The sequence below is a fragment of the Passer domesticus genome, chromosome 1 (genome assembly GCF_036417665.1).
Source record: "Passer domesticus isolate bPasDom1 chromosome 1, bPasDom1.hap1, whole genome shotgun sequence".
Lineage (NCBI taxonomy): Eukaryota > Metazoa > Chordata > Aves > Passeriformes > Passeridae > Passer > Passer domesticus.
The window spans coordinates 29054446-29079478 of record NC_087474.1 but is presented as its reverse complement, the minus strand read 5'-3'; the positions used below and the strand labels follow the sequence as shown (position 1 = coordinate 29079478).

Genomic DNA, 25033 nt, shown 5'->3' with positions numbered 1-25033 from the left:
TCTGTCATCCTCCACCACTGAAAGTGATTTCAGACTGCACTGGCTATGCTCCTACCACAATTAAAAGACAGGCAGAAAGTCAAGGCACATGACCACAGTAGACCCTTCTGGCTTTCTAATTCTGTAGTCTTTTTATGGGGAAATCAAAGGGAGTCAGAAGACTGAAAAGACACCAATCATGGCTTGTATAACAACATCTGTCCTTTCTCTGGACTCTAAACACTGACAGGGATGCGAGTGTGCTAAACTCAGCCACCAAGATTGTGCTACTTTGGCTCGGCTGTGTGACTGTGGGCTCAGACAGCAGTATCCTATCTGCTTAGGCACATGAGGCTTCTGCTCATGCAGTGCTACTCAGCCCCACACAGCAAGGAATACCCTAACAAGAGGAGCTGAATTTGCCTCTGAACAATTTAAGCACAATTTTTCCACAAAGTGGCCTTTGATATTTCTTTTTTACAACAAACTAAATGTCCTATTATTGCACACAGCATTCTAGTAAATATGAAGTAATAGATATAATTTTTTCAGAGGTGCTGTCTTAGTCATTAAACTTTTTATAGATAGATGTGAAGTAAATGCAAGGAAGAAAATAAAAAATAGGGATCATAACAAAAATCATTAAGGAAGTGTAACAACAAAATAATCTGCAAAATAAATGTAATTTAAATCAGCCATTAAAAATAAAGAACTGGAATTGCGAATACAGTGGCTGTTCAAAAACCAATGCATCACATTAGTACATTAGCTTTTATGTAAAGAGTAATTCTTTGTTATTATAAGGACAAACTTGGATGGCCCTGGAGCTGCTCTGCAACCCTGTTAAGAAGCACTCTGAAAGACTAAACACTGAGCACAGCCAGGCAAGGCACAGCCAAGTTGTGCTCAAGTTTGCACAGTGCAGTTTCTCAAAGTCACTTCATGCAATTTCAGCCTCAGGGAGAAACCATTCATCATGCTGAACTGTGCTATAATTTAGGTAAATTTCTGCAATTCTGCAATTGCATTCTTTTCAGCAGTGAAGCAGTTTTAAAAAAAGGAATGTTCCATACTTGTATTAAGCATGTAAAAAATGGATATGTTCTAATTGCATTCCTCACCTTTGTCTTGCATAGGTTAAATGCCACTTAATACTTTAATTCTACAAATGCTTATGCATGTGCATAAGCATTTGCAGGATCAGTACTTCAGAACATTAACTCATTGAGATACAATGACAACAAAAAAAGAATTGTGGCTCTGTACTTTAGCAGCATTAACAGAAATAAAGGGTACAACAGAAAGTATTGCAACAAAGGTTATTCAGAATCAGGAACTAGCCGTTGAATTTTGCTTCTAAGTTAATTTTACCAATGAAGAACAGTATTTACAACTGTAGTCTCTGCTACAGCCAGGACCCTCTCTTCTATGACTTTTATTGTGCATGCTCCTTGGTGAAAAAGGACGAGATTATTTTACTGTGACTACAACTTTTTACATCTCTTTTTTCTTCTGCAGTTAATTTAGACAGCAGCTTGAGGAACAAGCTGGCTTTTACTTATAGCAATATATAAAAAAACTTTTTTTTGCAGTAACATTTGTGTGAAGGAGTGAAACAGTTCATATTTCAGGCCATTTTTATGATACTATAATCTAATGCTTTCACTAATCCTAAAATCATTGAGGAATTGGAGTAGCTACACAATATTCACACTTCGAAAACATTTTTGCTTTTGATCCATACATCATATTTAATGAAAATGAGTGTGCCAAGCAAACTCAACTCCTCTCTAAAGGGTTTATGAGCAAATTCCAAGACTTGGAATACTTTTCTTCTGCTCCTATCAGGAAAATTACTGGTATAGTACCACAGACTAGTATATTCACTCTTGATTAATACTGCTAAAGAGAGCTATCAGACTGCAGGTACACGTATATATAAACTTGACCAAATGCAACTCTCTTCACTCTAATGAACAAATAAAGCAAAGACATCCACACACTGCTGACCCATCCATTTCAAACTCAGCAAGTCAGTCACAACAAACTCTGCCCCCCCAGCAGTCACCCAAAATAATATAAACTGGATTCAAAGTGCAAGCAGTGCAGCAATGCTGTTTACTATACCTTGTTCCCCAGTGTTTGTTGCTGTTGATTTGTCATCATAGGCTCGTACTGCATTTGATCCACGCAGCTGGGCTGTGCCTCCTGCGTGCACGGGTACATGGAAACAGCGCCTGCATAGCATGTTTGAGGAGTCAGCATAACTGACTCAGAGTTTATCCCACACTCAAGGTTTTCAGGGACTTGCTGCAAACAATTGAGAAAATCCTCAAAGTTGGAAGAAGCAGAATAGTTCGAGCCATCAAAACCTGCTGCAGGAAAATCCATTTGAGCAAAATTAGAAAGCTGTGGCATCATCGCTGCGGGTTGCTTGTAAGGAACAAAGTCTTGCCTACACTCATAAGGGGAACTGTTAACTTCTGATTTGTAAGAGAACTCAGATGTACTGGCATGCATGCCAGGGAACATGTATTGCTGGGGCTGCTGCTGTGAGCAGCTAAGAGGCATGCCAGAGCTCCAATTTGTGAACATCCCATTGACTTGCATATGTTTCATCTTTTGACAGAGCTGCTGTTGCTGCTGCTGCTGTTGTTGCTGTTCCACAAGCTGCTTCTGGTGGTGATGAAGTTGATGTGGATCTAAGTCTTGCTGTACCATGCAACCTTCATTCTGGACCAAGGGCTGCTGCTGGTTACAGTCTGAATATAAGAAGTCAGATTTATTTAAGGAATCCTGAACATAAGTCAGGATTTCATCAGTTATGTTGATGTCCCCAATATCATCCACATCAGATAATTCAGTTTTAAAAAACTCCTCGTCCTGCTGAATACACTTTAGATCTTCAAAGTCAATACCCAGATTTTTTATGATGCTGTACAAATCACTGCTTTTGTTATCCTGAAAGAGTGCTGCACTGTCTTCAGGAAGTGGAACAGTACTGTCCTGGGAACACTCCATCAGCTCCCGTTTGAGAATGTTGTGATTTCCAGCAGGTAGGAGATTGTCTGTCCAGCCACTGCTAACAACACCACCCAGTTCATCCCTACTGTCTGCAAAGAAGTTCCGCTCAAAAGAAAGTTTATGTGAGGCTGGAGGGCAGAGATAAACAGACTCGTCTTGCCTTAACATGACACCTAGGAGGGAGTTTGGGTCCACAGAATCATCGTGTAGCGCTGCTTTGGCTCCTTTTCCCATTGTGCTTTTACTCTTCGGTTGAGAGGGGTCCATAAGGCTTGACATAGGGAAAGATACCTCATATAACACAGCCTCACCTGTGGCAAACATGAAGGGCAACTTCATGTTACGCTTCCGCAGATGTTCTGCCCCTTCTTCATCTCTGAAAATAAATCAGATATGTAGCACGGTACTGCAGTAATAAACAGTTATTCTAATCTTTTTGTTCCATGGAATTAACATAAAAAATTAACTATTCTATTTGTAGGCATTTTTCAAATTCCTACCTATTCCAGCTCAACTTGGCTGAGTTAAACCAAGAGACAGATTATGAAATAAGGAGCTTATGACTGTAATACCACATTTACATATTACATTTGTAATTAAATCTAGACAGCATACACCATTTTCTGTGCATTATGGGCTGAAATGAAAACAAGTGGGCTTTGTTCCATGCATTAAGCTTTTCTTGGTATAGCAAGTAAATCAATACTTGAAATACCACTTTTTCTCCATTTTACAGACTCCTTAGCAAAAAATATTTCATCTATTTAACAAGCCTGAATTCCATATTATGCAGAATTCTGTTCAGCACTAAAATTCAGGACTGAATTTGTTATTTGTTATTTTGTTGCTCCTTCTACACAACTGCAGTTGGATTTCTCAGGTTTTGCTCATTGGGATTGAACATGGTGCATGGAATAATTTCATGCTTCTTCTGCTGACCTTGTTCTTTATGAAAAATCAATTTGTCTGAAATTTTATGCAAAAGGACTATGCCACAAGTTCTGAAATATCAGAATTTTCTACATGTTTGTTAGCAAACTGAAAGAATTTGGAGAGTTTGGAACATAAAGGGTGAGAATTTAAAAACAGAAATTCCTTTGTGAATATAAACAGCCTCAAACTAGTTTTCAGTTTTGGAAGCATATTACTTTATGAACTGATGACTTACGTAAGAGGTCTTTGCGTGGCAATGATGTAATCTGGTCTTCCATTTTTGTAGACAAGCCGTGCATTTGCCTGTACCCAGGCCCATCGATTTTCTTTGGTTAGAAGCCTAAATACAGTCATTCCACTCTCACCTGTCTTCATCACTAAAGAGTAAGCATACTGTTTACTGTCCAGCAAACAAATAATGAAAACCTGCATGTCATGAATAAAATCCCATCTGTAGAAAAGTCTTACATATCTCATGTCCTCAATCACTCAATTCAGTGTGGCACTAATGCATTCCCAGTGAATCAGGATGACTGATCACTTCAAGATGTCTAATTTACTCATAAAATAGAAGTCAAAACTGCAAGATATCTGCTACAGATTGGCAACCTTCTATATGAGGCTTTGTCCATTATTTCTTCAATAACAGAAATTAATAAATACTAGAACAGGTAAATTACAAAAGCCCAAGTCTCTTTCACCTTCATAAAGTGGCTATTACTTTAACAATTAGAAAACACATTAGTTCTGAATCCAATCCTTTCACATTTTGACTGGTTTATGCAGAGGTACTTAAAAATCTTATGTTTCATTCCCACTACCACTAACAATGCTTGATAAACACTCAATTTTCACAGTACATTTCTGTATTGGGTTTGTGTGGCCAAGTTTTGGTAGCGGCCTCTGTAAGAAGCTGCTAGAAGCTTCCTCCATTTCCAGCAGAGCAAATCCCCAGCAGCTTCAAGGTGGACAGGCTGCTGGGCAAGTCTGGGACAAATAGAAATTGTGATAATATGTCTGTGATACCATTTAAAAAAAAAAAAAAAGTTATTGTGCAGAGATAATTGTGGCCAGAGAAGAGTGGCTTGAGAATATGTGAGAGGAACAGCTCTGCAGACACCAAGGTCAGTGAGGAAGGAAGGACAGGAGGTGCCAGAGCTGAGATTCCCCTGCAGCCCGTGGTGCAGAGGCTGTGCCATACAGAACCACGGGGATGCAGAGATCCACCTGCAGTCCGTGGAGGAGACCCATGCCAGAGCAGGTGGATGCCTTACAGGAGGCTGTGAACCCATGGGAAGCCATGTGCTGGAAGAAGCTCCTGGCAGAGACTTGCAGACCCATATGGAGAGAGGAGCCCATGCTGGAGAAGGTTTCCTGGTGGAAGGTGTCTTTAAGGCCTTATTTTACTTCTCATTATCCTGTTCTGGTTTTGTTAGTAATCAATTCTATTAATATGCCCTGTTCTGCCTGTGACAGTATTTGGTGAGTGATCTCTCCTGTTCCTTACCTCAACCCATGGTGAATTTATGAATATAACCTTTCATTATATTTCTCTCTCTTGTCCAGCTGTGGAGGGCAGAGATGGAGAGGCTTTGGTGGGTGCCTGGCATGCAGCCAGGGTCAACCCACTACAGTATTTTTTGTGCCAAAAGCCAGGATCATGAGGGTGTTGAGAAAAGGATAGTAACCAGGAGAGGTAACAGGCAAAATGAGTACTAAACAATCTTAGAGAGTAAAATGATCACGGGGAAGATTTATTGTAATCGTGGTAAAGAGACAGGGGGTGGATTTTGTGTAAATTGTCCAATTTTGTTCTGTGTTGTGATGAAGTTATCTTGGTTTTTGTGTGGGAAGCTTTAGTTTATTTTGGCTAGTTTTGCTGTTCTAAGTGAAGGTTGTGTGATAAATGTGGATTTTAAAGATAATTCTTAAATATATGATTCACAGAGGTCAGGGGTGGAAGTAATGCAATTGCTCAAAAACCCTGCACTTCTAGACAGAAAAATTTTAAAAAATGTATTAGGAAAGTCTAAGAATCTGACCAAAAAACCTTGCTATAAAACTTCTTTATTTTGATCTTAGCATCAAAAATGTAGCAAAATCAGTTTTAAGACAAAGTTTCAAACCATTCAAGTTTCATCCCCTTCTACTATGGAACCATCTCTGTTTTTCTTTATGAAAAAATAAAACCACTGATAAGCAACAGTGACTAAGCTACACCTGAAGCAGAAAATGTGCTTAAATAGGCTGAGAAAAACCTGCTGAGGGGCATTATCCATTGTCTATGAGGAGAGCAAAGAAAAAAAAAATTGAAGTTTTCAAGAGAAATCAGTAGAAAAAAAAGTACCATAATATTCTGAAGATGATTCTGTAAGTTCCGAAGATAACTCTAACTAACAACAAAAGTGAAAAACTCGCCTAAATAGTCATACATCGGATAGCTGGTGCTTATTTCCTCAACACTATACTTCTCTCCATAATTGTTACTTAAACCAACTGAAGCTGCCAAGAATCAAACCCAGAAATGTTTGAACGTTAGCATGTTAAATCAGAGATCAATTTCTGGTTAAAATCTGACACCAATATCAAAAGAAAATTATTTATTTAACTTGTTAACAGGAAAGCTGTCCTTGGTAGTCCCCTTGCCCAAAGGAAGTTCTTGAAATACCAGGAGTCGGGTTGAGCAGAGAAGCAAGTGAGAAGAGCAAGATGTGACAGAGACTGGAATATTTATCCTAAATAGGAGTATTAAACATTTCTTCAACCAGTGTAAATTTTTAGAAGGACAGATAGAACATATGAAATGAACAGTGTTCTTTTTGTTAACAACCTCCTTTTTTTTCTGTAATTCATATTGCATTCATACTGAAAAAACACTCCATGCTTTGATTTTACAGCCTTTTTTAGAGAATGAAACTTACTTCGGATGTGATTTTCAGCACAATAAAGCATGTCAGCTGCATGAATGAACTGGTATCCTGTTCCTCTCATACACAGCTCTGCTTCGGTGTATCCCAGGACAATCTTTCCTCTGGAAGGTAAAACCAAAAAATTGCAACCCTGCTGATGAAGCAACTCACAGAATGAATGTCAAGCAAGTTAATTATGGCTAGAACATTTCAGATGCCAGTGCTAACTACACTTTGTTGCTATATCAATTGTATACGGAAGCAGAGCAGCTCCAATAAAAAATAGAATCAACAAATCATAAAATTTTAACTAGTCTGCCAGGTTGCCTTCAGTGACTAGGACTGGGTTCACAAAACCATTAGATCATAAAAAAGATTGGATGCCTACAGCCAGACTCTCAATTCCATACTATTGAACATATTCACTCCTAGCAGGCAGCTCCCATTACTCCTAAAGAAAGACACTGTTTTCTTATCCCTGCTTCTTATCATTTACCTACAGTTGTGTGTAGAATTTAATAGGGGTTTAACTTCAGTTATCTAAAACTTCTTGCCTAAATTATAATTTTTAGTAGCTTAAAGTTCAAACCGAAATGTATCTCAGAACTACATCCCCTTTGCTATTGAGTGATATGGGACCCCTGTGTTTGCATTTAAACAAGATATGACTCAGAGGACCACTAGCAAGAGTCATGTTTGACTCTGCAGCTAAAATTAGAGTACTTTACTAGAGGCTGGGGAGATGAAACACTTAACAGAATTCATGTGATTTCTGTGTGATGCATGATAAAAAGACGTAGTCAAAGAGAGACTTAAACAGGATTTGAAGCAAAGAAATGGAGATGCAAAGACAAAAGGTAAAAAAAGGGGGAAAGTAGAGATGGGGAACAATATACATAAAAACATATTTTGAAGTGAATAAAAACATCAAACAGAGAAAAGAAACATTTGTGTTAACATTTTGTTGTTTTTTACTTGTATCAGATTAGAGAAATAAAACTTTTTGGTCTCTCAGTAGACAAAACACCAAGTAATTCAATTCTATCCTGTAAGTAGGCATGGAAACCCATGTGAGAGACTCCACGGAAACTGAAATGTCAGTCAAAAACAGGAGGGAGAGGAGAAGGAAGGAGGCCAGAGGCTCTTATTTTGATAAAAAAGCATCCTAATAGGCTTCTTGCCATGTTGAATTATAATAATATTATTTTAATCTAGTACATCTAGTACTGCAGTAGTGTTTCCAATTTTTCTATAGGGAAAAGAATAGTTTTGAAGTGGGTAAAATCATAGTATTAAAAAGTATTTAAATTCTTTTGAAGGAAAAAAACCATTTCCATTGTATTTTACACCTATTTGAACTGAAGGAGAAATGTAGAATGAAATTAAACACTTACTCTATCAGTTCTAAAAACAAATTTCAAACCAGATTTAAAATGAAACTTTTCTTCTTCCCTAATTCATTAGTATGCTGCCTTTTGGGTTTTCTGTTTTGTATTGGTTTTGTGGGCTTTTGCTTTGTTTTTCTAACAACTGAGTGTCAGAGAGCAGTATGCCATTTCAAGGAAACAGACTACAGCAAATCCAATTCTCTTTACTTGATAGCAGGGCTGGAGAGAAAAACCTTAACAGCTTCTAAACAACCATTACTGAAACAGTTTATATAGCAAAAGAGTAGCTTGCTTTATATTTCAAACACACACCTGAAACTTATTTCATTGGCAAATTATTAGGCAATTGCAGAGAATAAATTACACTTACTTTGCATCACAGCCAGTGGGTGTGAAATCCAGTTTGTGTTTAGTTCTGAAGATGAAGTTTTTGGTTCGTATCTCAAGGATAGATGGTGGCTGCAGGGGAGTAGCTACTGCAAACAGTGCAAGCTGAGGAGACAAAGTAGCACCATCCTTCCCTTTCTTGTTTTGTCCATGGAGAAACTTCAATCGTCCTTGAAAATTCATAGCCTTAGGATGAGGAAAAAAGTAATTGTTACACGCTGGAGATATTTAAAAACAAGATATTTCTGTTATGATGTAAAACATGTATTTTTCATTTTTCTTAAGATCCATCAGATTCAAGTTTTATAGGATAGCATACAAGTTAGTTAACAAGTACAGAACACTATTGTTATACCCCTGAGTGCATCACTTCAATATGTACTAATAAACATACTGAAAAATTAATTAATGGGAAGATTATTCTGTAAAAAATAAAAAAAACCATGTAGTATCACATATCAAGTGGGGCTTTTAATATTCTAATGAACATACATGCATATAATTATTTCATAATTTCTGTTGCAAATTTGTATGTTCAATTTTGCAATTGCAAAGAATTCTATTTTGTAAAGATATCACATAGGGGGTGATAAACTCATACTAATTTTAAAATATAAATAATTGACTAACAAAAAAAGGCGTTAAAAAGAGCAAACACAACCTTTTCCAAATAAGGAAAAACTATCATCCTCTTAATCACCATAACTTATTGCATCTCAAGATACTCAGCTTGCTATAAGAAAATACTCTTGTAATGCATTTTTATCTACAAATCACACAGCACTTTAGAAAAGTTTACAAATGCTTATTTGAATTTCACTTAGGAAACTGGGCCATGAGAAATAAGAGAACTTGCACCTGGTTGTGACAACATCTTAAAGGGCAATCATTCAGTGTCACTAGCTGAAACATTGTGGTTCAAGCAGCCCAGATACCTTTGGAGACTTAACAAATAACATAAATTGCTGCCCCTCTTGTTGGGATTATGCAGATTTCCAACTTGTAGGCATATGTGGAGGTTTTTCTGTAACTCCATACTCACCAGGAATCCAGATGAATTATCCAGGAGACATCGTAACCTGCAGATGAAATTCCTTTCCATAAAGGAAGAATTCTCTGGAGGAAGTTGGTCTGGGTTATAATAGGCTGCTGGCTGTGAAAAGCCATTATCTCCTGCAGGAAAGGATTATTTATAAGGATTATTTTTAGAAGAACACCTAGTGAAGGCTATCTATAACAAACGATCTTCCTTCTCATAAACAAAGCGCTAGGTTGTGACCTGAGCAAGAACAATGTAAACTGGAAACATCCTCAGAACCTATTATTATTGTAACACTGAGGTTAAACATCAATTCTTCTGATGGGATTATGTTTTACAGGCCATGATATTTGAAAACTGAATGTAATTTATTTTTAAGTTTTTTTGGTTTTTTGGGTTTTTTTACTTTGGGGCTTTTGTTTGTTTGGGTTTTTAATTTATTCATGATGTTTGTCAACAGCCTTGATTCTGGACCAGTTGCAAAGAGCAGGTTATCAGTAGAGAACACAAGCATGTTCCTACAATGGTACAATCTCCAAAAAGGCAGCAACTACAGGAACTGAGTATTCAAAAACTCAGTATCAAACTGTGAAACTTACTTTGCAGACAGTCTGATGAAAGTAGCAGCAATAAATAAAAATCAGCAACTTTAGGAAACCACTACAAAAAATCGGCATTTTTTTCCAGTGAAGGCAAAATCACCCTACTAAATAGTGAAAATATTTCTGGGCTTTGCTGACCAAAACACCATAGTTACATCTCCAGGAATACCTGCAGTACTTGTGTTTTGCAGTTGTGTTTTTTACAAAATACTCAAACCCATGATTTTTAGCTAGGATAACAACATGGTATCCTTACACCTTGTCAGGACAAGGATTTGCTGCTAAGTGGTATTTACAAAACAGACTTAAACATTTGGAATATAAAGTAAAACCAGAAGGTAAATCAATAGACCCCTGATAAAACACATATGTTCTACATGAGATTGCATATACAGAGATACCAGAACATGACTACTACAGCAAATTTAGCAAAGCAATCTTGTTTACAATACATATAAAAAACCAGTCATACCCTAGGAATTCATACATGCAGAAAATTGAGAAAAATCCAGCTTAAAAAGATATTTTATAATAAAATAATCTTTAATTAAAAAAAAAAAAAATAGTCCAGGTACTCTTAGAGAACTGATTATCAAGTACGGACAAAATAATAATACAGATTTTAAGAATCCATATTGACTTTCCAGACATGGAGATGAGGTCAGGGAGAGCATGTCACTTAATAATACACCACATTATATTTTCTGGAATATAATTTTGTCTCATGAACAGCTGGAAAAACTTACAGATAGGCTCAGAGGTTAGTACATTGGCAAAACAAACCCAAAGGTAAACAAATCATTATCAAAAGCCAGTTCTATTTAATCTCCTATGAATTCAGGGACTGAATTGGAGCCAAATGAGATTGCTGATATCTTACCAATAGACCTTGCAACCTGAGGCCATCTAAATCCTGTAAGTATGCTGAGTTATCTAGCTTTTCAGATAAAATCAGGAGATACCTTTTTTTCCTTAAAAGAACTGGTATGCAAGGTCAATTTTTGTGGAATAAATTTCAAGGTATGGAGAAAAATAAACCTTTTTCTGTCCTTTCTGCTAGTGTGATGAAAAGGGATAATCTGAAATTACAGACATCTAAAGAACTCCACTGGTCAGTCACCACTATGACCAGATCACACAGGCAGACAAACTCAAGATATTTGTAGTCCAAGACCGTTACCACATAACTTTGAAATTAGAACATAAGAAATTCCCACACTTATCATATGGACCATTCTTAACAGACAAAACAAACTTCCTTACTTGCTACTGCTGTAGTTTTTTTATTATAAATTGCTTAACTGACTGTGAGAATTTTCAATGCTTCTGAGACAGTGCTTCTCTAGAAAGCTCTCTGAAGAAGCGATGATTATGAAGAAAGAGCATCAAGGAAGCAGCTTGAAAATCCTTAATAATATTTCAAAAATGGCAGCTCTGACTGGGTGCAGATCTAGTACCCAACAAGCAGTGCCAGGGTTTCTGCTGGCATCCTCAGCACTGTTAGGTGTGTCCTTCAGCACTTCTGCCACAGGAGAAACTCTCTGTTATTTTTTGGGTAAATATAGAGTTGAAATTTGAAGGTTCAGCAAGTCCAGCTGAATGCTGTGGAGTCTGTCAAGTTCCATAGTAAAATGCACAGTTCCCAAGAGTGAGCAAAGCTGTGGTGAGAGAAGTGGCTCCCGACAGGAGGGGAACAGAACTCAAAACAGGAGGCAATGGGCTTCAAAACGGAGCCTCCTACACTTGTGAAAGCAACACTGCTGCACTTTTCCAGGCAGACAGAAGGCAGGAAGGTTTTCCTGCCAGGATCTTGAAGTGACTCACTGTAAGAAGGGCAAAGAATCTTACAGAGCATCTACACTCCCTAGAGCAAAACTACCAGTTAACACTACAGGGGTTAGAACCCATATCCCTCACGAAGCTCACACTGGATCTCATCAGTACCATGGTGCAAGATGCAGAACATGCAGGGCATTAAGTGCCTGTCTTTAAACTCAAGACCATATGGTTGCGCAACACGCCAAGTTCAAAAGATAATCCAGACTAATGCCCCAAAGCAGATATTTGGTTCTGAAAAAATCAAAAGTTTGCAAACTTCCCTGGGAACAAGTCAAGGACTGGGAGGCATGTCTGGGAAACACAGTAACAGCTGAGGAAACCAGTGGTCTAGCAGCATACCAGAGTACTGAGTGGGAAACAACCAGTCCTGGCTAACTGAAGCAGAATCAGTTCCCAGACTCAGGATGGAAGCTGTGTCTGAGCAGTTATATCTATAAATACTTACATAATGCTAGCTGAATGTATTAAAACAGAAATGGATTAAATTAGCAAAAATGGAGGGACTCCTTATGGTCATAGCATTATCCTTTGCTATAAATCTGAATTCATTTTAAAAATCCTCAACATCCAAACATTTTATGCTACTTGAGGCTCAAAAGTCATCATTGAATCATAGAATGGTTTGAGATAAAAGGGACCTTGGAAATCACCTAATTCCAGCCCCCCTGCCATGGACAGGGACACCTTTCGTTAAACCAGGTTGGTCAAAGCCCTATCCACCCACTCCCTGAATGCTTTCAGGAATGGAGCACTATTAGCAGCTTTTAGCAAGTTAGAAACACTACATACAAATAAAAAATTATTTGTAATCCTGCACAGCACTTTTTGATGTTCACTCAAATCTGAGGCCAATCCAACCGGGTATCATACTTTACAAATAACCTTTTCTAAATTCACATGCACTTGTTTAAGGTCCATATAACACAATTTCACTCTGAAGCAAACAGGATGAAAATCTGGTTTCTGAGAGCTGTACTGTTTGCTGTACTGAACTCTGCTATTAACTAGCTGTGCAGCAGACCTGTGGAGATTGACCTAGAGATCGTGTAACAACGTTGACTGCTAAATGAAAAACTGAAATATACTGAGGTGTGTTACAAACACAGTAATCCTTCTCTATTAAATCATGTCATTCCATACCCTATTTTTTTAATTACTTAAAGATTTATTTTTTTAAATGGACTTTTTATGGATTAATAAACGCCCTATAATCAAGTCGCAGTAACAAAAGATTTTACCTACGTGTTTAAAAAACTGTTGTGCAAAGGGAGCATTAAAATGGAGCAGTTGTCTCAATGGCTTTGTTGTCATTATGATGCAGGCAAATGCTTCCTGGATTACACATAACCTGCACCTACACATCTTTGCTCTGACACACATGCAATGTATTTCTCCTTAGTTGTTTCTCAATACAGCAGCTCACTTAAGCATCAGCCAGTAACATGTGACAACTCTGCTCTAACATCCATACTGCTTGATCTTAAAGGCTCATCTATTTAATCTTCTCTTTCTCTTCCCTTTTAATCTCCAAGAAAAATACTGCTCTATGTAGCAATGAATGCACTATTCCCAATAGTAACATTGTAATTAGCATATTCTTAGACTGATTAGTCTAAGAAACATTGTCACTTATACTCCAAATTAAAGTCTTCCAATTTAAAGTATAATTACTATTTTAATGATGCTCTGCTATGAATAAAAGTGCTTATATAAAGTGCAAAAATTAGCAATTCTCACTGTTGACTAAATGTGTCCATAAAATTTCAAAAATTTGAAAGATGCTATTTCTTCCCTTAGCCATCTAAAATTATCGAATTTTTTTTTTTACATGGATAAATTAAAAGAGCCCAGAAAACAAACAACTAATCTGACAGGCAAACAATAAATTCTGTTCTCACCTTGTACACTTGGTCCAGAATCTCCTGACTGGGCAGGATTTAATGCCCAATGTAGCTGGCGCTGAAACTCAGGTCTGTCTTCTGTGTGAATCAATTCAAATACACTCTGGTGTATAATATCCGACTAGGAACAAAAGGAGAAAGGTGAGAGAGAATGACAATGAGAAAATTATATCACAATATGATACAAGTTGTCTGATAGAGAACACTGTTATGGATATAGCAAAATCCATTTTGCTCAGGGATAAATCCATACAATCACATGCAGGTGGCAAAGCTTCATGAAACAATTTTTTAGTTTGCTCAGTTACACTTATGACTATAAACATAGGAAATAACAATAAAAAATATAGCCTTAGAAAAAGAAGTTACATTATGTCAAGTATTTCTTCACCTGCTTTTACCTAAATAAAGTATTTATTAGGTAGTACTTGACTTGATCCAATATAGGTGCTACAGAAATACAAAATAAGCTAAATACCCTGAACCAAACTGCCAAAACTAACCCAAGCAGATTATAAGCAGTGGATTTACTCACCTGAAAGCTTTGTCACCTCTTAAGGATGCATTAAAACATGTAATTATAAAGCCCTTATTCCAATACCAATTGTGTGGTTAGGAATGTGATCTAAATGGCAAAGGCTCAAGGGCAAGGATTAGTGCTTAAAAGAATTTAAGGGGGAAAAAACCCATCCAAAATAGTAAATAAAAAACTCAGTTTACTGAGAAGTGTCAAGATCATGTTTTTTGGTATGTTTCAAAAACCCAACTATTATAAAAACAGAAAAGAAATAAAACATAGATCTAATGTAATTGAGATGAATTGGCAAAAGCAGCAGCCTAGGTCAAATTTTGCTATGATGAATTTCATAAAACAATCAGTACTTTCCAGAATAAATTGCCAGAAATGGTAATTTTTGTAACTTTAAGACTTTACTTCTATATCATGCACTTGATTTATTGGCATTACTCCATGCATGTTACACCCAATTTGTTTTCCAAGCTTTTTCCTTTTTTTATTCCCCAACACTGAAGGAATATGTAAGCCTAGGAATAAAAATGGGGTTTTTTTGAAATATTTTGAAATATTTTCTTTTACAGAAACCTTCCCCAATCTCTTATCAGTTACCTGAAATTGCAGACTAAGCAAAGTTTCTTGCTATTTTTAGACAGCAGCTGAATCTATCAATATGCAGTATTCATGGATATACTTTGAGAACTATAACTATCATCTTCATTATATTATCTTCACATAAAGTAATCCCAGGAGTTTTCTAACAAAGGCAGAATTTGCCTGCTATGCCTCAGTCCTTAGTACTTTGGCACCTGGTTTTCAAGCCCAATGAAGTCAGCCATTGCTGATCTGCACCATAAATAGTAAAAAACAAACGCTTGTCTTGAAATTAATAATTAAATAAATAAACACGAGCAAGAGAACAAATTCCAAAAATACCAAAATCAGTCACTTGATATTTATAAATCTCAAGGCATATGGAAATAATTTTTCATGAAAGGTTTCTATTAAAATAATTACCTTCCCATTGAATTTTGTCTCACTCAGCATCATAAACTGGGTAACACCACAGTATAAATTTCAAACAGTTGTTCCAGTAAAGAATAATTAAGTGTGAAAATTTCCTATCTTGCCTAACTCAGCTTTGGAAATTATATTCCTGTTGTGCTTGGCCTGACATCCTGGCTATGTAAGCTGACAGAAAATATGGTTTCAAAGCAATTCAACCTCAAGTACTTAACTGAGAGTTTTATTACAAAAAAATTTTAAGACCCTAAATATGAACACTGATGTTCCCTGAAATTAGGCAAAACCTCTGAAAAAAAACAGAATTAAAAATAAACTTACTTGTTGGAATCCCAAGTAGTCTTGGATAGTAGAAGAGACATAAAAAACCAGAGCATCTGCTGTAACAACTAACACAAATCCATTTAATGCCTGGGGAAGAAACACAACAATCTGTCAGCTTCAGAGATAAAATTCCAGATAATTACTGTGTCTCTAGGTCTACCTATACTGTAGTCCCCCAATAAAATGTGAAGCATGCAAAAGCATATCATTATCTGACAGTACAAACAGGATTCCTCATTGCATCCCTGTAGTGCAAGTGTTAAAATGAACAAAATTGGATCTAATGAAAAAAACCCAAACTTCATTTTAAAATTCAGTGGAGAAGCCAATCCATGTTGATGACTTTTCAATACCCTTGATTGTACAAGACAAGGGACATATATGAAGAACTACAAGTTTATCTAATATCAAGCACAGTTCACAATGTTTGTGTGGCTCAAGCCTTGGACACCCCCAGCTGCCCACAGCACAAACGAGAGCCACGTCACAAACCTAGTCCCAAAATCCATTCCATTCATAGTGCAGACAGGCCACTGTGGACAGGAAATCAAGCTATCAAGATCCCCTATATAGTCCAAGAAAACATTTTATAGTTTACTTAAAATAGAAAACCTCCGCAAAAGCAGACTGTTGCAAGTAAACAATGTTTTTGAAGAGATTTCCCCCTCCGAGGAGCAGCAGACCAGGCGGCTCCACACTCAAAGTCACGCAAAGGGCATTTATCTGAACTCCCAATCAATACAGTCCATGGCAATTGTTGTGATAGCAAACAGTACATTTGTGACTTGGCAGCTCATCTGAAAGGTGCCGATTTACTTCTGTGGATTTTAGTCAAGATTTAACAAAAGGCAGTCTCTAGGGGCTGGATTGAGTATATTGTGCCACTTAATTTCCTCAGCTGCATTCAAAGGCAAATTTGGCCAGCATATTCAAAACAATTTTTTTAAAAAACCTCTTTATTTATGCAGAATTATTGTACATAGAAATTGTAAAGTAAGTGCAGGATATCCTATATCTTACTGCAACAAAGTAATAAAATATAAATGAAATATCTGATTAAACGTCTGGACTTTAAATGCTGTGAACCACTCCAATTTAATGTGTAGATATTATTTAATCTACTCTCATAAACAATTGTTAGCTCTATAAAAACTCCTTGTAAGTTTTACATGAATAAAGAATGAGAAAAAAAATCAATAATAATCTGAAATTAAATAGCATAGCCAATCCAAGAAATCTCGAGTGGTTACACAGAATCCTTGGTTTTGATGAAGCTCGCAGTGATTTCAAGGGAGCAGAATGCCGCAGTGGCAGGTGCTCGTGTCCTCTGCTGACCTGTTCTGCAGGGCATCTCACCTCAGCTGGCTGACCCAAAACATCTGCAAGCTGCACAGAATCTAACTTTGTCTCAAATGTTAAAATTGGTTATTCTGGTCCATCTCATACAGAGCTACCTACGCTTTCTGTACCTGGAATTCGATCACATTTTGCACTGGCCCTGGTACACAGATCATCTCGAACCAGGATTGTTACTGAGATAGCCAAATGCGTGATTTAAGCCTAAAATTCTGTAAAATGCATACATCTGGATAGACCAATAAGTGGGAGATGAGTTCTGATGGAGGTTTTTGCAAAATGCGATCCAAAAATAATTATCTGAAAACACATAATGAAATTTCTCAGTGAGTTTATTATTCTGGAGAACTGAAGATGATATTTGTGCCTCTAAAAATACTCTCAATGCTCCGAATAAAGAGGTAATTACAAAATTGTTAATTACTGGTGAGAATTAAGTTATAAAAATTTCTTAAAGGTCATCATTTTTCTTGCACTTTTTTGTAGTAAACTTGCTTGGGCTATAATGGATTTCGTATTTAAAATAAGAATTTGAAATATTTTAAATAATTCTAAAGAAAATTTAGCTTGCTTTTAAGAAAGACACATTTATGTGTTTGATCTCTGCTTCCACAATATATTGAATTGGTAAGACAGTTTCTATATTGGAAATTAAATACAATTTTCTGTTTGTTAAGAAGCAAGCAAGAACAATTGATGAACAAATAAAAGCAAATACAAACAATAGGGTGTTTATTCATATCACCTTGGAAAAACAAAAAAAAAGTAGGGAGATAATTAAAGGAAAACATTCATCATCAGTCATAATTTCTTCACCTGTGTAACGAAAAATACTTCTGAGCATAAATAGAAGGGAAGGACTTTACCAATATTTACAACTTACTGCTTCCCACTATCTTCTGGAAAATTCCCAATTTCATCACACTCATGACTTGTTACATAACCTAAGAAAACTCTATCTACATATTCATTCTCATAAATTTTTTCACATATATAAAATATTTACAAAACAAATTCATTTAAGAAGTTCAGTTAATTTACTTCCCAAGAGGGGCAGAATTTTCAGTAATAACTATATCACCCACTTCATTTTCATACTGGAAAAGAGTTCCCTCATATAACTTCCAGTCAGAAGCCATAAACCCCACCCTCTATATTTCAGATTAAATAGATGTCTCCAATATAAACCATATATTTCAGCTTTTTAGGTTCTTTTTTGTTTAAAAGAAAGATGTTCACTGGCAGTAACCCCACAACAGTTCTTTGTCATACTTTATTAAGGTTAGAAAATGAGATAAATGTCCTAGTTTTTTTAGTTGGTTAGAAAACAATTTTCAATTAGCATCAATTTAAAATAATTGTTTTGTGGGATTCTTAGAACCTGTTTTCATTTCTAGTCTTTGAACACTGAAATTCATTTTGTTTGAAGCAAGGAATTGGTTCTGACTGAATGATTTGCCACTTTTGACAGACACATCAGTGTGGAATCTGTGTAGAAGACAGACTAACAACATATTTCAAATGGAACTGCAGTTCTTCATAAAACCCACTCTGTGAAACTAGTTAGAACATAGTAATATGTACATTTGTAATTTCTTGAGTTTAATCTGGACTTGATAGCATATAATTATCTATATGCTTTGACACTCTAGGACATTAAAACAGACTAGACAATTCAAAAAAACCCCACATGTTTAAAATTATTATTTTCCATTAGTTCATATAAAAGTTATTAAAAGTATTTTAAAATTTGTCCTGAATCTACACTATGTATGCCGAGTTCTTTCAAACCACTGAGAAAGCAAGATATTTCAGCAAGCCCAAGGTCTTTGAAGTTAAAAATTGTTTCTTTCAAACAATTAGTCATCAAATTTACAGTAAATCAGTAACTTATCTGCCCCATATAAAAACTGTTCCTTTATATTAACATCTTTATTAAGAACAGATTCAAAGAAATGGCAACCCCCCCAATAAATTACTTTGAAACATTGAAGAGGAGCCCATATTCTAACATCCACTCTGAAGCCCCTACTACAAAAAAAAAAAAAAGGCAAGCTAATATTACCTAAAGAAAATGAGGAAAGAATTTCACATTTTCTCCATCTTATCACTGAGCACCTAGTGTGGTAAATACAGGTGTTTTGGTTTTTAAAATTTAAATCTTTGTAAAATATGTCTATTGCAAAACATACCTGCAATAAGAGTTCTCCTTCCAGGATCTGCATCCCTTCTCCACACTTTCCTGTTCTAGTGGTTTCCTGAATGCCATTTCTTTCTGGTCTGGTAGAGCTAGATGATTTTAATGCAACTAGAACAAAGAAAAGAAAAAAAATCTGAGCAATGTTTGAAAGGCTCAATAGACATTTAGGTAATGATTTGCTATTTTGCGTAAGAAAAAAATGGATTTAAATATATGCATTTTCATATATTATAAATACAATCTAATGAAAGATTTTTGTTTCCATGTCAAACTTTTATCTTACCTTAAGAGTGAACCCTCCAATTTTGTCATCTTTCTCTTTTCTATATATAATACTTTCACAACAAAATCATTATTATTGCAATCAACCCAAGTCTCATTATTTTATACCTTATTTCCCTCTTCTCCTTCTCTTTACTATAAGACTCACTTCTAGACTGTCTCTCTTTTGAGGACATTTTTGTTTTCATAGGCCATCCTCCTATGACGGTAGCAACTCTGTGTTAAGGTAGGAAAACACTGGCACTTATTCTTATCCCACCTAATTTGAGAAATCAGACTATGGTTCATCAGACAGGTAAAGCTCTAGACCTAAAGCTTCCTTCAGGGAAAGGAGGGAAACAAACATGAACCCTAAATGCATGGCAAATAGTAAAAAATCCTAACAAAACAAAGAAAACTATTTCAAACAAAAGGATGTGGGTATTTTCTGTCATAGTTAAATTTTAACCTTTTAAACAACCAGTCACTCTTTCCAACTTCAGATAAAATACTATAACAATGAATCATCATTATTCAGGTCACAAATATATCTAATTGAAAGAAAATATTACCCAATGACTAAGAAATGAAGAATCAGATCATATTGGTCTGTGAAGTTCCCAAAAGACATTCCCATTCTGCATCCTTCTAATAAGCAGGATACTGTCAAATAAAACTACATACTCAAAGATCCTCCATAACTCAGAATTTACCTACTTTTCACTGCTCCAAAAAAGAGGGGGAAATGAAAGAAGTCTTTAAATATTAAATTAGTCTGAGTAGGTCTGTAGTGTCTAAACAGCTTGAAATTACTCGAGCAATTGTTCCATAAACCTTTACCATAAAATTAAAGGCCTCTATCTCCCAGCCCCAAAATTTCTATGATGCAAAGGGAAATTTATAATAGAATAAAACCTATAAAAACAACTGCACTTCTGAAAAATACAAGTTTCTCACAATGATGGATATTCAGCCTAAATTTCAAATGATTTTTAAATCTGCTCAAAACCTTCATTTTTCCACTGTTCAGAACTTTGTTCAAGAATCCTGAAGAACTTCTGTTTACTCACTTTTAAATTACATTAAATGATATTTTACACTATATATATATATATTAACTGAAAGATAAATGATGCCTTTCCCATTTTTTTAAGCTATCATGGTAGCTAAGAACTTTCAAGCCAGACAGTTTTCATTAAAATATACCTCAAAGGCACCACAGAGGAAAAACGTGTTCTAAAGAGACATTAACTGATTAATCAGATCAGAATGTATCTAAAGGTTTGCTTTGAAATTAAAACCCTTTGCTGTTCTTCCTACAAGGTAGTCAAAATGTCCCGCAACAGGCCACACAGAGGCACAGTCACAGCAAATTCATGTGAATACATTATGTAGCCAATTTTTTTTCTAGCATTATTTCAAAAGGATATATAGAATATTCACCAAACATACCTGAAGCCAACAGGCAGTAGGAGAAAATGTTTTAAAATGTATGTTGTATGATTATTGAAAAAGTTCATATTCAACTGTGAAGGCTGCACGTAAAGATGCCTAACCACCTTTGCCATTCTGCAAAATACTGCATGTCATTAAATACAAGTAGGTTTTTTGTTTTATAATGCCTGATAGGATTCAATACTGTCTGAGAGATAAAATCTATCAGGGCTCCTGAGCCCAAACGTAGCCGATGCATTGATGGCCATATTCCTTCTAACTTTCAAGGTGCACAAGAGGTAAGTGGGAAGTTAAACATTTTCCTGAATTGGAATCTACACCTTTTGCAGAAATCAGAATGCGGATGGAAACAAGCTGTTTACAACTTGACACATGGAAAATTGCCAACAATCCAGATTAGTAAAAACAGAAGTACGGTGGAAATCAGAGCTGTATATCCATAATTTGGTATAAAAAAATCATGGGAAAATTAAAAGAAACAAATTCAAATTTATCTTGTTCTGACAAATAAATCACAGGCCTGTCAGTGCCTGCTACAAGCCACCCAAGTCCCTGGCACTGAACACTCCCAGATATCAGGATGCACACTTGGCGTGTGTGCTTCTACACTGTCAAATTGAAGGCTACCACAAACAAGAAACCTTATAACAAGGGAGGACCACCTTGCTAAGCAGCAGTTCTGAACAGACTCAGCCACACAATCAGGTGGCCTCAGAAATACCAGCTAGGGATATAATAATAGGTAATGGAAAGGAGAACTAAATCTTACAAAGCATAACTCATCCAAAGGCAATATTACAGTCAACATCACTCAGTTTAAAATCAGCCATGTGTGTTCTGCTAATTCTCATAGCCTGTCTTACTCATGTCACCAAACAAAATAATCTCAATAGTTCATTACTTTATAGTCTTTGAATCTTTGAATTAAACAGAATTCATTGTGGGATATCCTCTCTTAATTTTCCTACACTGGAAATTAAAACATGAATACTCCCGCAGAGAAAAGAGGAAAAAGCTGTACACATACTCTAGATTATATTCACTATCAAATAACTTCTCAGAATTTCCCTTTAATAATTTTAAAGCATCAAAAATAAAGCAAATTTGCTTATACTTGTAAAAAAAATCTCAAAACCAAATGAGCAAACAAACAAAAAAACCCCAAACCAAAAAATATCTGTTACACAACTTGAGCAGGAAGGTTGGATTGGATTGTAAGCACCTGCTTTCCAAGTAGGTTAATGATTGTCATTTAATCCTATGTCCAGCAATAAGTATAATTTCCATTCAGACTTCCCTGATTTGAAGTACAAGTTGAATCTCAAAGGCAACTAGATAGTGACATTTAATAGATTTTTCTAGACATAAATATAGATATATATATATTCTGATACATTTATTTTATGATTGTGAAATGCTTTAGCACCCAAGCCAGCAAATGTAAAAGGCAGTTGCTTTTACATTACATCTACAAATATAAATTAAATAACAATGGTTACATCAGTATTTACCAGCTTCTTATCTCTGACTTTAACTCTTACATTCAGGTGGTAATAGACTTACATGAAGATGCAGTGTACTTTATCAGACTAACTGTATGGAGTGGGAGGGAAAAATGTTTGACATACAACTATTTCTTCAAGTTTGAAACAGAATTCTAGCAATTGAGTTCCAACTACTGTCATCTTTCATTTTAAAACCATGTAAGTATTCATTGAAAAATTATTTACATTTATTACCCACTTCCCCTGTTCATGAAAGAAGTGACAACCTACAGCACTTATACAATTATTCAAAAGAAATATCAATAACAACAAAATCTAATAAAAATACCTTTAACCTCAATGTGACTAATATTATATGTGATAATCAGTTGTCTGACCATAGAACAACATAGTAGCATCCATTCAACATAGTGGGTAAGAGGACACTGTCAATATTCAACTTGACCAAACCAAGTTCCTTATACTGTTTTCTTCAAATCTAGAAACTACGAAATTGGAAAAAAGTACTTTTTTTTTGTTTTTTCTCAAGTCATCAGAAAGAACAAAGTAAATGAGAAAAATAAATAAAAGTTCTTTTTTTCTGTTTTGGGTGAATAAAGAAGCTTTATCTGACATAAATGCACATTTGCTGGTGATTAGCTGTGAAGTCTGGAGAGATCTTTCTCCACTGAAACCTGAGCATTCACACACCAAATGTCCCTTATTTGGCTATCAAAACAGTGAAAAAATGTATAATTAAGCTTTCCATCTCAAAATTCATCTAATCCAGCCATGTGTTATTAGAGTGCTGAATAAAACCATTTCAGCAACTGCTGGCTGGAAAGCTCTATGGAAACCATTCCAAAGTACTATGTGTTTAGAACCTTTTGCTACCTTTTCTTCCCCAAAGAAAAAGCATAGCAAATTGTTTTGGAGGAGTCCGGATAGCTCATTACTGAGAAAAAATATCAAGATGCCAAACGTTACACAGACCTTTTAAAATCATATTGAGATTCAAGAAGTTTCTTTGAATCAGACTTGAGATTTTTTTTACTTTTAGGTGAATGATCTGTTCAAGGCTAAAACTGTATTGAAGCAACACTTGTGTAATATTGCAAGTATATCACTAGCACATCAGTCATGCAGTCCTGGAATTTAATCTTAAAGAACTTCCCAGAACTGCTTTAAATCAAATTTTGGCACAGTTTCCAAAATCCGGCCAAACAGGTCAAAGTTTGCAGTCAAAGCCAATTGAGACCGTTTCATAACCTTTTCAGCAGATTTATAAATTCTCCTTGTCTGTTCTAGATTACTGTACAAAAACAACAGTTCTCTTGAGGGGGGTGGTCTTGCTCCAGCAACAAATGCTAAGCTTCAACACGAAGGTCACCAGCAAGGAGGGCACTACTGAGAAAACAGTAGTTTAATATTAAACTCTTGCCTAAATCATTAACATAAACTAAACTGTTTATACTGGTGAAAGATCCATTTTAAGTGGGAGAAAGTATTATATATACACACCCATGTATCTACATGCAACCTTATCTATTTCCATTACTTAAGATTATATAAAACATTTTGCACCTGCCATCTCTAACACTGCCAAAAATATTTATGAAAGTTAAGTAACACAAGGAAAAATGCAACTGATTATTTTTGTAGGAAGATAAAAGATGCATTGACTGCATATTTTGTAAATAGCTGCATTTCTAGATAGCAAAAACTGGACATTTTAGTAATAAAACTTGTGAAGGACTGCTCTGTATTCAGAGATACAAGAGAAAATAAATAAAATTTAGAATTACCATAACTAGTTCTAAAGTCATAGTTATGTTACATGACGCAAGATTGACTTCTGTGTAGGCTGCATTTACAAGCAAAACACATTACATATAGGGGACAAAAAGTTTTCACTGTGTTTGCATCCTTAAATTTTCCATTTCCTACTTTTTCATTTATGATTCTAAATAATTGTCAAGATAGATTTACAGTGGGTCTTCTTCCTTACATGTCTGAAAATGAAATAATTAAAGAGCATTTTTCCTGGTAAATGTATCATAAATTACAGTACAGCTTCTAAATTACAATAAACTGTGGATGGATGTAGCTGTGTATAACAACACGTGTTCTCCATTACTACTGAAACTCCAAAATGTAAGCAATACATTAATAAATATGTAAAAAATGCATCATTTTTCTGATGTGCAGAGCAACATCAGAAGATTTTAAAGCAATATCAGAATAAAACATGTAGCAAAAATCATGGAAGTTGGATTAACTGGATTCTGTAAATATAAGCAAAATTAGGATGAAAGTGTACGTTTGGTAGTGACAGGTAACAAAGGACACATTTTTTCCGCCTTAAGCATCAATGAATGCATCTAATTATGACAGTACTGGAACCACTTTCAAATA

The 25033-nt window shown here is 35.6% G+C and overlaps 1 protein-coding gene across 1 annotated transcript in view; it reads right to left on the bottom strand.

Annotated features, from left to right (window-relative positions):
• AHR (aryl hydrocarbon receptor) overlaps nucleotides 1-25033 on the bottom strand; it is a 61128-nt gene that overhangs the window by 3920 nt on the left and 32175 nt on the right. The window contains exons 3-10 of the mRNA XM_064411543.1: nucleotides 19411-19526; nucleotides 15860-15949; nucleotides 13999-14122; nucleotides 9663-9793; nucleotides 8604-8806; nucleotides 6858-6967; nucleotides 4172-4313; nucleotides 2107-3379 (exon numbers count right to left, since the gene is read on the bottom strand). Of these exons, the coding sequence (XP_064267613.1) occupies nucleotides 2107-3379; nucleotides 4172-4313; nucleotides 6858-6967; nucleotides 8604-8806; nucleotides 9663-9793; nucleotides 13999-14122; nucleotides 15860-15949; nucleotides 19411-19526 (2189 nt within the window). The remainder of the gene's footprint in view (nucleotides 1-2106; nucleotides 3380-4171; nucleotides 4314-6857; nucleotides 6968-8603; nucleotides 8807-9662; nucleotides 9794-13998; nucleotides 14123-15859; nucleotides 15950-19410; nucleotides 19527-25033) is intronic.